The sequence below is a fragment of the Erpetoichthys calabaricus genome, chromosome 2 (assembly GCF_900747795.2).
Source record: "Erpetoichthys calabaricus chromosome 2, fErpCal1.3, whole genome shotgun sequence".
Lineage (NCBI taxonomy): Eukaryota > Metazoa > Chordata > Cladistia > Polypteriformes > Polypteridae > Erpetoichthys > Erpetoichthys calabaricus.
Genome location: NC_041395.2, coordinates 217,328,539 through 217,343,457, shown reverse-complemented (window position 1 = coordinate 217,343,457; position 14,919 = coordinate 217,328,539). Strand labels below are relative to the sequence as shown.

Sequence of the window (14,919 nt, the reverse complement as noted above, 5' to 3'; positions counted from 1 at the left end):
TTTGGCTGACTTGAGATAAAATTGGTTACATTTCTTTCTTCATTTTACCAGCTGGAGCTCAGTGACTTGCTCATGGTCATAAACTGTCAGCAGCAGGACTTGACACCAGAACCTCAGGGTTTAAAGCCACACTACCTTAACTCGTATATATACTGCTAGAAAGGCTGTGCGTCATTGTGCATTCTCTGAACACTGGAGAAAAAATATACTATTTTAGGAAAATAAATGTGAAACACTGAAAAATATTAGACTTAAAGCAAAAAAACAAACAAGATAGATAGATAGATAGATAGATAGATAGATAGATAGATAGATAGATAGATAGATAGATAGATAGATAGATAGATAGATAGATAGATAGATAGATAGATAGATACTTTATTAATCCCAAGGGGAAATTCACATACTCCAGCAGCAGCATACTGATAAAAAAAATATTAAATTAATAGACAATAAGAACAACACAAATGTATATTAGGACACTGAATGTATTGCTCCTCTTGCACATAGTTACTCTAAATACCTTGTCTGTTTCAAGCTGTCTGAAAAGTTTGAGTTTTCAAACTGTCAAGACAAAAGTCACCTGCACTTAAGACTAAACACACACAATGCAAACTTAAGAGATGTTTAACAAACAATGCAATTGATATGCCTGGGCACTGGAGGGGGACAAAAAAAAATATAGGCCACAACATAGATAATGATAATGAATAATACTAATAATCTTCAAACTGGCAAAGTATAAGAAACACAGATGTGTTAAAGTAAAATGAAATGATAAACACGCAAAAGAACTGCAACTGTAGATATTAAATGCACTGCTAAATGCTGATTATATTCAAACTATAAGCATCTCTCAAGTGGGTTTACAGTAAAATGTGCATTAAAACTCCACAAATACCATCTTCTGTAGTGCACCTCCATCAATGGCTTGATAATTATACTCTTCACGTTTGCTCCTGGCACTCTAAAAAAATTACCCATAGCCCAAGCCTCAGTGGGAAAACTGACACCATGCATTGATTGGTTAGTGATATTGAATTCCTTGCATACATTAACAAGTTTACAGTAAACAGGATTCAAGGTCAAATGTTTAAAGATAATCATTAATGTGTCAATTTCATTGAATTTTGTGATTATGTTAGGGCTAGCTAGTTTATTTCAAGGGCCTAAATGTAATCCATATAGTCATCATTTAAAAGGCTACTTAGTAAAATTTTAACTGTTTGTCACCATCACTATAATTTATACCTGAAATAAAATTTGTTTGTACTCTTGTTCAATGATAACATAAGACATAAATATGATCTTTCGAAAGAAATGTGAAATCTAAAAAAAAAAAATACTGCCTAATTGCTACATGTTTTCTGCAATGTCACTCCAGATTCAGCTGTGATGATTTCAGTCCATTCACCTTTGAGCACTGGCCATTGTAAGCTGACCAATTCACAGTTGTCCTGCTCTGTAAATAATTTGAAGTCAGTATTTAGTTGGTATTCATGTTGGTTTATTAGGTCGTATCTGTCTGATAAATAATTTTTTATTAATTTTGCCAATTTAGGATTGATTTCGATACTCGGTTATTTGAATCACTTGCAAAATTAACTTGAATGGTCAAAACAAAAAATATAAAAGTAAAAATGAGTCCATAATGAACCGGTGGCAGAACTTTTTATATGCAGTGTTTAGAAAGTTAATATTTTTACAAACCTTAGAAACATGAAGTTAGTGCTGCTGCCTCACTGGTGTATGAGACTGCGTTTCAGTCCTGAACCATATTGCTGCCTTTTTAGATTCTGAATTTTCTATCTGGCTTATTGTTTTTTTTTTTTCTTAGTTACATCCCAAAAATATATAAGACATTAACAGACATCAAACAATTTGGCCTGTTTGTGAGTACGGTTGGCTTTTTGCATGGTTCCTGATTAAATCAGAACAGATACAGCCTACTATCCGTCCATCTATTTTTGGGCTCTGCTGCACTGTGAACAATACATTATCTAAGTATATTAGATAAAATCCAGGATTGGATAGCAGTCAGAAGCCTTTTAAACACATTGCTCAATATTGCCTATCCATCCATTTCCAAAACCATAAAATTCAGTGTAGTGCACTGATCGATAATTTATTCAGGTTTTATTTATTTTATACTATCAAATTCATGTCTAACTTTTTTGAAAATCATCTTGAGCTTTTTCTTTTTATTCCAAGTCACTCTTAGTTAGATATTGTATTTGGCAATATTACCGTATATACTCACGTATAAGTCGGGTCTTGAAACCCGAAAAATCGATCATAAAATCAGACCCTGACTTATACACCCATTCAAAAATGTGTTTTTTTTACATCTTTTTGCTCCCTCCAATCTCACACCAGTTTCTCAGACGCATCGAATTTTGTTGCAGCATTGCAGTTACCAATTTCTTTTGCTACTTCAACGACATTTAATTTAAAACCAGCTTCATATTTTCTTCTGATTGAACGCTCCATTGTAGATAAGGGATACTCTTATGATAAAGGTAGTGTGCTCCGTGGTTACTCTCTGAGGTGGGCGTTAGCATATCATAATCTCTTGGACCAATAATGTGAATTTTCCACATTCGACTTATGCAACCGACATTATAAAATACCAGAAATTGTATGGTAAAATCAAGTCCCAACTTATCCGTGAGTGTATACGATAGTTAAAATTTCTTACCATTTGCTTACGTTGGTTGGGAGGAGTCCGGGCATTTTATTTAATTCATTCATTCATTTACCTGAACCTCTGTATTCCACATGTGTATTTCAAATTTTAAAAAGCACGCCTGACACCTTTATAATTAAATATTGTAGACAATGCTTTAAAAAGAATGGAAAAACCCAAACTCATTCCCATTATTGAAATGTGAGTGGTGTTCCTCTCACTAAGATTCTCAGATTTATGAAATGAAAGTATGAAATTTTTAAGACTAGTTTGATTGAATTTCCAGAATGTTAGCCAGACCATAAAAGATACTGTATACTTTTGAACTGGCAGGTGAGCTTGCTGCTAACATTTATATTTGATTATGAGGAGGTAGAGGACTTTTTTGCTAGAAGACTGTATTTATATTGATGAGCATTTCAAGTGGATGCTGACAAATACACATTCACAGCACTGATTGCAACCACAAATGATTTGCATACAGTTAAGACTTACCTCCAAACTTGTGTCCCCATTAAGTTCTGCGTATAATTCTGTCTTTTAAATTTACATTATTTGTAAGAGTGTATAGCCCTCTGGGCACATAGGTGGAGGTGCTGTTTCTAAGAATAAACTAACTGAATTAATTCCTTAAGGACGGAAATTCAGGGCAAAAGAAAAATAATACTGCAGTATTTAGCTGGAAGAGATGCAATCCAGTCTCAGGGTTAAAACAGCCAGCTGACAAGAAAGTTCTACTGTTTGTTAGAGCATTTTGACTCATAGTCCTAATGAAGCTGGAGAATTTTGGGTTTGAATCCAGGTCTGTCTACGAATGTGTACATTCTTCCCATGACTGCATGAGATTTTTCTTTGGATCATCCTGTTTAATGCTATATTCCTGTTCATGGACTGACATGTATATTGTTCACATTATTAATTACGAAATGTTTTCAGAAATTAAGGTGCCATTATTTTTAATAAACTATTTAGGAATGTTTAAGTATAGGTGTAACAATATTTCATTCTAAAGGAACTTTGCAAGCAGCCAGAAAACGTCTTCAGGTGGAAAGATATATTTTATTTAAGGGTAGCATGGTTGCACAGTGCATTTTGGATTTGAATCCTGGTCCGAGCCAGTAGCGTAGCGTGAATATCAGCCGCCCAGGGCGGAGGAAAATTCCGCCGCCCCCTTATTTAGGTATGGTTCAAATTTTTACAAGATATTATAATTATTTATTGTGAAATTTTGCCGTCCCCTAAAAGTGCCGCCCGGGGCAGGCCGCCCCTACTACGCTACGCCACTGGTCCGAGCACTGTCTGGGTGCCCAAAAATGTAGGCACTGGATTAGTCAGAGCATGTGATGATTAAAATGATTTCTATGAAAATAAACTTGCAGTGAAATGATGTGCGTGTAAATAAATTCAGAGTGAAACAATTGAAATAACTGAATTTGTATTGGAATGATCTGAAATCGAATTGCATCCAAGTGATTTATATATAATTATAACTGAATGGATAGCTAAACCTTAAATTTGTGAAATAAATGGTGTTTCACCTTCAACGATCTTCTATGCTTAAATTAACGTCTCCAGTTAAAAACAATCAACGGAAGTGTGCATATCCTCAACTAGGAGGAGGCGATTGCTAGATAATGTCTTGGCCTGGAAGGGTCGTCTTGGCATATGTATGGCAGTGGCAACTTTCCTTGTCCTGAGTTTTTCTGTGGAGAAAATGTAGTAAAGTACACAAGGTTGCTTTTTAGTGTGCCTTTATGTGGAAAATGTACAGCCTGTCCAATTTAACTTCACTCCTCTACAGTGACATGGTATGGTTTACATGCTTTATGTAGCTGCAGAAAAGAACACAGGTAAACAATGAAGTGTGAACGGGGCTGTAGTGTGGAGTATACCTTGTTTTCCACCTAAATAAACTTTAAAACTCGAAAAAAAAACAAAAAACCTTTAGTAAGTTTAGGTTGTGCAATTGCTAAGTCTCTAGTAAAATTAATCGTACTGTTAATTTATGAAACTCTATTCAAATCAAAACTTGTCTGTTTTGCTCATCAGCAATTGGACCCTCTAGGCTGGCCATGTGTAAGGGTGGGTGTGAGCATGAGTTGGACAGTTTAAATGCTGGTTCTAACCCTGAGTCAGATGCTACCTGTTTTTTTTTTATAAAGCTAAAACCAGATTAAGCAGGTTTATGTAAAAGATGGATTACTGACGGTATATTTAAGATGTTTTTGTGTTTTGTCTATTTCTACTCCTATTTCACAGTGAGAAAGTCTAAAGCTGCAGATGAGGCAAGGAAAGAGAAAGCTCGATGTGCACGAAATGAATCTAATCGGCAGTCTTTGAGAACAATTGAGAAAGGTCGTGTTGCAGGTCTCAGTGGAGTTTTTCAGAAAACCAGCATCAATGACACTGGATCAGCCCGCCGAAATAGTGCCAGTATTGCCAATACCACCTCATCTCCAGTAGCTGTCACTGATCCAGTTCAACTTAATAAAAGTGAACAGAACCACAGGCACGTCATGACCACTGGACATCCTGCTAGTGACAGGTATGGCACCCTGTTAAAATATTGCTTCCTCACTTTGAGTTGTCCACACATTTCTTGCTTATGCTTGAAAATCACTTCATTGTGGCAGATATAGTTTAGCATCCTCTTTGACAACTTGCAATTCAAAATTCTCAATACCGTAATTGAAAGCTATTTTACTGCATGCATTTGAGCATGCAGTAAAAAGACCTTTAACATTTTTAAATGCATTTACTGAAATGTGTTTTATATAGTTATTTAATTTGCTTTAAAGGGTTAGATTTTCATTTCTACTAGTTTCAAATTGCTTTGCTGGTATCAGTACAAATGACTTGAAACTAGCAAACCATTTTAATTCAGAGCTGTGCAGGTTAAGGGAGTGTTGATCATTAATGTGCACAAAATAAATGCTGTCTGTAAAAATAAATTATATAAAAATGTTAAGAGAAATGCTCATGAGAATCATGAATTCTATAAACACTTTCCAAAATCACCCATCCACAATCCTTCAATCACTTAGTGTGTACCTTGAGCTGGCAGTGGTGATTCTTTAGGAAGTAAACATTATTTTCCCATATAATGCTTAGCCTGAAGAGGTCTATTATTTTTTTACATTTAAGATGTCTCACTTAAAGGGTTTCCAATGTTGTATCTGTCCTGGTGTCTATATAAACGCAGAGAACTCCAGTTTCTGTATTACATCTTGCTTGAAGAAGGGGCCTGAGTTGGCTTGAAGGCTTGCATATTGTAATCTTTTAATTTAGCCAATAAAAGGTGTCACTTTGCTTGACTTCTCACTACATTCATAACGGCTAACACGGTACAACACCCTAGTACTCCTTATAATGCTTGTAACTACAAGGGGGAGCCACTGAGCCCCAGACTGCAGACACAGTAATGCCCAACACAATTCCAGGTTCGAATAAAAGATTTTTATTTGCTTACAGCACATTCTTTATACAATTACCAGCCATACAGCAAGAGAGAAAAGAATGGGAAGTTAAATTTGTGCTAAAAGTTAACACATTACAACATGGTTTAACTCTTTGAGGGCCAAATATTTTTTCCAAAAAACACAGCTTTCTGAAAAGCACACAAATCCTTGGTTTCACACAGAAATCAACACAAAACATCTATTGCCTGTGGGCTGTGGCTGCCAGTTCGCCAGGAATATGTGGCATGCTGGCTGCCAGGCTGTCTTCTCATTGCGAGGGGCAGGGATGGCAGTGGCGGTTATGGTAGCAGTGCATCGCAATCTGGTTTTATCATCTTGTCATTGTAAGTGGCGGTCCTCCCAGGCGAATGTTGCCATAAGTGTGTCAGCTGCACGAACTGGAACCCCACATTAATTATCAATCACTTGTATCAAAATCAGAGACCGACAAGTCAGAGTCCAATTCAGCTATAATATGCAAAACGTCATATTTCGCTTTACGCATTCGCTTCGATCTCTCGCCAGGTGTCAATGCTATTTTAGTTGTTGTTTGCTCCTCGCTACTCGTAATCTCGGTCAAACCAATGAAGCTAACTTTCCTTTCTAGCAAAGAGAGTCCAACTAAAACATAATGGTGGGTTTTGTCACTGTTTACAGTTGATTACCACCGTCAAGCACTCCTTTTGACAAAAGTCGACATCCGCTCTGAAAGAGTTAAATAGAGACAAGAGTTGTATAACAAGATATGAGGATTGTTTACACCTCACGGACTGACCCAGACAACCTGACTACAGATCTACATTGTATGGAAAACTCATCAAAATCTTCAAAAGACTTTGTTGAACATTTATCTTATCAAAAGATCTTGACTGCACATTGTTCTCCTCACTTGCTAAATGAAGAGGTCTATTCATTTTTTACATCGCACTTAAAAGTGTTCTGATGCTGTATCTGTCCTGGTGTCTATATAAACACAGGGAATTTCAGTCTCTATATTACATCTTGCCTGAAGAAGGGGCCTGAGTTGCCTCGAAATATGGCATTTTGTAATCTTTTTAGTTAGCCAATAAAAGGTGTAATACACAATTATAATATACAATTATAAATTATCTCCATCCACCTTCAGTTGAATGTTGCCTTCTTCTTCTTGACTCTGACTCGATTAAGAGAGGTGACAGGCTTTCTTTTAAATCCAATCCAGAAACTACTTCCGGTGCCATGATCAGGTCATTCAGATTATTTCTGGGTAATACGGAAACCAGAGAAGTCCTCCCCCAGCAACGCCCTCTGGCAGTATCCAAAGTCCCCAACAGGGCTGTGTTTCTTGGCACTGACTCCCATGTAACCCTACGGGTGTCTTAATCAATTTCAGCCTTGAGGGGCACGTGGAAGAATGAACTGCTTCCAGTATGCTTGTTCACCCAGTCCTTTCATTATGGCCTCCTGGCCGGGCAAGAATCCCTCCTTTATTGTGGCCAGGATGCCTGTCCTTCTTTAATGGCGCTTTTTCATTCTACTTTAGTTTGTGTCATGTCATGTAATTTCCTAATCTGCGTACTGACCAGGGTCTCGGATGGGGGGGGGGGGGGGGGGGGGGGCTTTGGAGCCTATCCCAGCCAGTACATGGTGCAAGGCAGGAACAAACCCTGGACAGGGTGCCAGTGTATTGAAGGGCAAACATACGCACACACACCCACACACTAGGGACAATATAGCATCACCAATTCACAAAACTGGGAAGACTTTGGACAATGGAAGGAAATGCAGAACACCCTGAAGAAACCCATGCAGACAAAGAGAGAACATGCAAACTCCATGCAGGGAAGACTCAGGAAGTGAACCCTGGACACCATACTGTGAGGCAGCAGTGCTACCACTGCAACACGTTTTTCTACTTAACTGACATTGTTATAATACAGCAAACCTCCTCTCAGCTTCTTAACCACGATGTGCTGTATTTTGCTTTCTCACATTTTCATATATTTTCAGACAAAAGACAATCTGTAGAAAACAATAACATACAAGGGACACAAATGTACAGTATATGCAAATGTAGAAATCTGTGCAGCAACACTTACTGGAAGGATGCTGAATTGCACATTGTTAGAGGGCTGTGCAGGGTCAATGAAAGGGGGATAAAATATTACATCTACAAAAGAAAAGCAAAATTTAAAACTTGTCAAAAAGATTTTTAGAAATATGTTTGCATGCCACTTGCTTCAATTAACATCTGTATTATTATTCTGAGATGTTCAGAATTTTATTGTATAAGCAATTTCTGATTTTCTTCTCATCATTTTTTACTGTTACATCATGGATGCCACCATTTTGTGTGTTGTTTACAGCTGCAACACACTGGAAGCTGTCATGGTGTGAATTCATAGACCTTTTTCTATTTAAGATGTATCCGTAACATCCAAGTTTCTGAAAACAAAGTGATTTTAGTTTTTGGAAATCTTGGGTTTACATGAAAAGTTTAACCACATCTTTAGGTTAACATCTTGAGCTTTGGTATCTTGGTAAATTTTTTGTTTTCAGGATTAGACACTACAATTTTCTTTTTCATTTCCCGATTCATTCTTGTTAATTCTCTCTTTGTGCCTTGGTTTTATTGACTAGCATAGATTGCCTGCATGAGGAGATGATTTTATATATACATGTACATATATATACTGTATATACAGTGGAACCTCGGGTCACGACCGTAATTCATTCCAAAACTCTGGTCGTAACCTGATTTGGTTGTGACCTGAAGTAATTTTCCCCATAGGATTGTATGTAAATACAATTAATCCATTCCAGACCATACGAACTATATGTAAATATATATTTTTTAAAGATTTTTAAGCACAAATATAGTTAATTATACCATAGAATGCGTAATAGTAAACTAAATGTAAAAACATTGAATAACACTGAGAAAACCTTGAACATTGCAAGAGTTCGCGCTATAGCACTATGAACCGCTTGCTAAAAACACTCTTTTTTAATAAGATTTAAGCACAGGGAAAAAAATGAACATTTGAAAAATCTGTAATTTAATAAACAACCAAGAAAAGTAACATTGCAACAATGCAGGCTACGAACTGATCGCTGTAAACAGAAGTGAGGGTTAAAATCCAATAGAAAAAAGTCTTCATTAAATACAACGAGGTTAAAACAATGCTCAAATCAGTCTCTTTAAAAACAAGCCCTTATGTGGCCAGCCCTCTCTGTCTCACTCGCTGCACAGGGAATGCACAGGGAGAGACTGAACAAGTGCGGAAAATCATCGGCGTGCACAAACCGAAAGGGAAACTGGCTTGTTCATATACCAAGTGTGTGGTCGTGAACAGATGCACAAGTTTGGTGAACTTTTTGGTCGTAACCCGATTTGTAAGTGTTCAGAGGCATTCGTGAACCGAGGTTCCACTGTACAGTATATATGTATATATGTATATTGTAATGTGTGGGTCACCGATTTCCACAAGAGAGGAGGAGATGAGTCCAGATTTCCAACAAAATCAGCTTTACTGCGGAAAAAAAAAACAGGAACAGGGTTTTAATTCACACCAGAACTGTCACATCAACACACATAAACACAGCAATCCGGCAGTGATGGTTTCAGTCGTCCTGCTTTAGCTCCCTTATTCATTTTAAAAGAACAAATGCCCTCCCTCATCAGGCACATTAAGCGGCTGCTGATCAGTGGTTGGCACCAGCTTATTCTGGAGGAGAAAAGACAGAAAAAAGAGAGCAAGACCAGGTCAGTGTCCGGTTTTAATTGTTCCTGCATCATCGGGCAACAGACATGTTACACGCTGAACCTGTGAACTTGCAGTTGCACCAGTGGCGGACAACCAATCCCTGCCTGTGTTAACAGAGTTTCAGTGCATGGTGCAGTTGGGAGAGTATTGTCGAGGTTTCAAAAATCTCACAATATATATGTACAATATATATACAGTATATAATTTTAAAAATAAATTCTACCCAAAGAATTATTCTGGGTTATTGCTGGTTGAAAAAGCACAACCCAAGAAGTAACTGAGCTTCTATGGAATTAGAATCTTGGGGATCTTTTTGTTTCCATGACTGACCTAAAACTACATTAAGCCTCAAACACGTTATGAATTTTCTGTTGATTTTCTACGGTAGATTTTGCATAATCTTAGTGAGTCGGGGGCAGTCATAGCTTGTGGTAATGTGCCACAGGCTTTAGTTAAACATTTTCATATGCATTTTTTACCTGCTGAAACGCTGCCCTCATAGTTTGTTGACTATAATGATGTCGTCAGTAAGCAGAAATCCTTAAGCTTGCCTCTCCATCAAGAATATAATTTTTAGATTGACACCATTCACCTATACTTAAGATACCAAACCATTATTGGTTGTGTCATAAGTTTGTGGATTCAGAAGAAAACTTTGGGGTGTGTTTACTTATTGCAAATCTTTTAGGGATCTTTCATGTAATTTGGACTATGACTTTTGGCTAAAGTTGTTAGCTTTGGTAACTCTCTTTCATCTCCTGGTCCAATCCTGATCATTCTGACATTGTAGCTTGCCATTTTTCACCTATGGCAGTGTACTTTAAAATGACACGCCATATTGGCAAGGTTATCTTTGTAAGAAATAAACAAAAATAAATTAAGAAAACTTTTAAAAAACAGAGCTCCACACTTTAGATGGATACTCGATATGTAACTGTCCTGCGATGGATTGGCTACCTTTTTGTGGCCGAATCTTGCCTTGTTCTAGATGCCACCTAAATTAAGTGGTTTTGAAAATAGATGGATGGATGCATATCTTAAACAAAGTAAACAGCAGACAATGGGCTTGTTTGATTGTTTATTATTTATGCACTTGTTTAACCAAACTTGGCAGGCATTCATAGTTCATCGAGAGTACAGAGTATACATAACATGATGATGCAGGGAAAAAAAAAACATTCAGTGAGTATGCCCTGGTCTTATATTAAAGGCACCGATTATAGATTTGTGCCATCTGTTTTAATGTCCGTGTTCTTTTTGAAAAAGCAGCTCATCAAAAGTATGTATGTAGTGCTTCTTTTTTGAAAATGTAAAGTGTCTATTTTTAAGTCCTAAACACTGCTCTTTTTTTAAATGATTGGCCTTGTTATTTTAAATCTAGAACATCTCTCTTGTAAACAAACAATATCTCTGTTAGGCGGTGCTCCTTCTCTTACTATTAATAGACAGCTCACATACAGTGTCTAAGAGGAACAGCTCTCTAGGTTGGGATACCTCTGTGGTGAAATCTGCATTTTCACTGGCGGCTTTGTTCCCATTATCATTGTCATTTTAATTGATGATACTAAGTAATATGTGAGCATGTTAGTGTGTGTGTGTGTGTGTGAGGGGTGTATAGGAGCACATTATTGCATTCATGGTATACCCCCAAACTTCTGCTTGCTAATACTAGGCTTCCCTCACTCTCTTTATTTATGTGGAATAAAGAGCAAAGAGAAAAGTGTGGGCAATGGGTGAGGCACTGGAATTTAAGCCACAAAAGTGACACTTCAAACCCTAACCTTTGCTCAGTGTGTGACCCAGAGTATGTCACTTAATTTACCTATGCTCTGACTGTAAAAAATATCTGTAAACAGTTGTAGTGCATCCTAACATTACAGGTCACCTTGAATTAAGCTGTCAGCCTAATATATAATTATAAAACTGACGGATGGCTTCTTTTCTAATTTCTAAACTACATCCTATGTGTTTTACTGTATATGTGGCTCATACTTTGTTAACCCAATGGGTCCTTTGCATTATACAGCCAAGTAAATGATTATTTCTTTGTGCACACTCTGAGTTCTTTGTGAGGCTAATGGCAACTAAAGGAATGAAAGTGTTTATTGTTAAAAAATGGAATGATCAAGAGTTGGGGCAAGACAGGGTGAGCCCCGTTTAACTGGCCAGTTGATTTTCCAAAGAACAAACAAAAAATGTAAAAAAAAACCAATTTGGCTAGAGCACTGGTCTTCAAGAAATGTCTTGTTCAGATGTGACTCTAAAGTGGCATTTTCTGGTATGGTTAGGTCATATATGTTTCAGACACCAAATGAGTCGAGATTTCTGGTGGAAGAAGAAGTAACGTCAGTGTTCCTCCAGACCTCTGAAGGCAAAAGAGGGAAAGGTGTAAATGACAGTGCCAACCCACAGCTTAGGGTGAAATTGCAAATGTTATGGAAGCCTAGAAGATGTCCCCTATTCATGTGTGTGTGTGTGTGACATTGCTTAGATTTTTGATACAATGTTACTTAGTCCAGAATTTTAAAGTCAGTAGAATGTCACCGCTTTGGTCACAACAGAACAGAAACAGAACAGAAACAGAACATGTAGGATTATTGATTATCAATCAAGGTGGCGTGGTGGTGCAGTGGTAACCCTGCTGTCTTACAATTCCCGTTGAACTGGGTACAAATTGCAGTCTGGTCACTGATTACACTGGTCTACAAAAAATATTTTTTGTTTGCTTCTGGGAACTTCAAAGCATCTCTTTATTAAGTTTTTTACACTGATTTCATATATGAAATTGGAATTAAGCTAGCATGTCAGGTTTTTGAAATACACACCATTGATGTTTTGAATATCAATATAATATATCAACATGATATCTGGAGTTTGGACTCTGTCCCACCAAAATTCTTTTCATGTTTTTTTTCTGAAAACAAACCAGAAGACGATACCAGGGACAAATTAAAGCATATTTATGTCAATTTATCTCAATATACTGTAAAAGTGAGGTCAGCGTGCCCAAAAATGTTGGACGCACTCACTTTTGTGCTTGTACTGCACATCCGTCTCTCTTTGCAAGACCCAACAGTAGTCACCCATCATGCTCGGAGTGAATTATTCCCGATATCAGTTTTCCATCACCTTTATATCTTGATGAAATCTTTCCCCATGCTCATCTCTGACATCGCTTAGATTTGGTGGAAAAAAGTCGAGATGAGAATGTAAAAAATGCATCTTCAGTGACATTCTAGTTCATAAGCTAATATACTTTCAGCATATTCTCCACGAGCTCAGCATAATTCTCTGATCTGTGACTGTCAAGAAAATTCTGGACAACCTGCACAAATGAGGGTGCTGATTCAGTTGGGATTAGTTTCTTTTTGAACTCATCGTCAAGCATCAGTTCACGTATTTCTGGGTAAACAAAAACACCTTCCTTAATTTGGGCTTCACTTTTCTCGAGACCAAACTTATTTCTTAAATTCTGAAACACATCGCCTTTACTGTCCAGTCACCCTAGTTGTCCAAGACCTGGAACATCATAACTAAAAAATGGGACGTGCTGGACGAAAATGGTTTTCAGATTTGGAATCAGCAAGTGAAATTTGTTAAAGTACAGATGAAAGAATCCCAGTAGCAAGATGCTTGTTGACTAGTGTTATGTGATCGGTTTCCTCTCTCATCCTTAAGATCGAATGCTGATTCTGAATTGGCTCAGTGTTAGTGTGTGCATGAGTGTGCTAAGTGGTAGACTGGTTCCCTATCCAGAATGGTGCCTGCCTTGATCCTACTGCTACCAGTATAGGCTCTGGCTCTTCTCAACTCTGATTTGTATTATGCATATGTATGCATGAATGGATTAAGAATGAGATTGTCAGCTTATAAATAAGGTGAAGCAGAGCCAAGTCATGGGTTGCTGTTCTTTGTCTCCTGTAGATTTTCTCTTTCCACATATGTTTAGTCTCTTTTTAAAACAAACATGTTTCATAATTTTTGGACAAGCTGGTACACCCATCCATCCATCCATTTTCCAACCCGCTGAATCTGAACACAGGGTCACGGGGGTCTGCTGGAGCCAATTCCAGCCAACACAGGGCACAAGGCAGGAACCAATCCTGGGCAGGGTGCCAACCCACCGCAGAGCTGGTACATTTTAAACCTCATATTTTAGCTGTGTTTCTGCCATACATCTATATTATGTGTGCCTATTTCCATTTGACTAATAACAGTCACTCTCTTTGCTCTCTGTTTAATACTTGGATGACCTGCCAGTCAGTGGACTCGGTCACCATGGCCCAAGTCTCGGGATTCAGTGATGCATTGGTTCCAAGAGCAGCAGCTTCCAAAGAGAGCCGGCTTTGAAAGGAACAGTCAGGATATAGCACCTTGGTTTCACGGTGAGTGTATTTATCTTTTCTATGAGTGCTTATACAATAGATGACCTGAGCCTACGTGATATGATACCAGCAGCATAATGCAAGCCAGGTCTCTAGTGCCAGGCTTATGCCTGGGAGATTAATGAGCTGTAAACCTGCTTCAACTGAGCCTTTGGCTATTATATATATTTCTTTATAATGCATAAAGGTTGATATCTGATGTGTGAGGTGTAGCTGAACCACACCTGAAGCACATCTGCATGGCACCTAGACCAGAACAGCTAGCTCAGCTACATATATGAAAACAAAGCATTACCTTCATCTTAACTCATCTGTACAAATTCCCAAGGTGCAGACAAAACTGCCTCACTGGGCAGAGGGGGTGTGGAATATCACAGATCAGTAACTGGAGAACTTTTACAGGAAAGGTAACAGTGCACGTGGAGGCAGCACATAAGGAGAGGGATGTTCTTTATAATTCATATCATGCCTCACTAATTACTGCTGAAAGATCTTTACCCTTTGTGTCCTGACAATGGCACGCAGACAGTAACAATAGCTCCACTCACATCATCCAGTCTTCCGAGGAGTGTGAGACACTTTCTACCTCATGTGCACTCTTTAACCTGTAGCAGCACTTACTGACACATCAGAACCAGGATGTG

The 14,919-nt window shown here is 37.9% G+C and overlaps 1 protein-coding gene across 1 annotated transcript in view; it reads left to right on the top strand.

Moving 5' to 3' along the window:
• The window catches only part of sh2d4ba (SH2 domain containing 4Ba), a 105,754-nt gene that overhangs the window by 37,121 nt on the left and 53,714 nt on the right, over window positions 1–14,919 (top strand). The window contains exons 5-6 of the mRNA XM_051923342.1: window positions 4,946–5,231; window positions 14,151–14,275. Coding sequence (XP_051779302.1) covers window positions 4,946–5,231; window positions 14,151–14,275 — 411 coding nt within the window. The remainder of the gene's footprint in view (window positions 1–4,945; window positions 5,232–14,150; window positions 14,276–14,919) is intronic.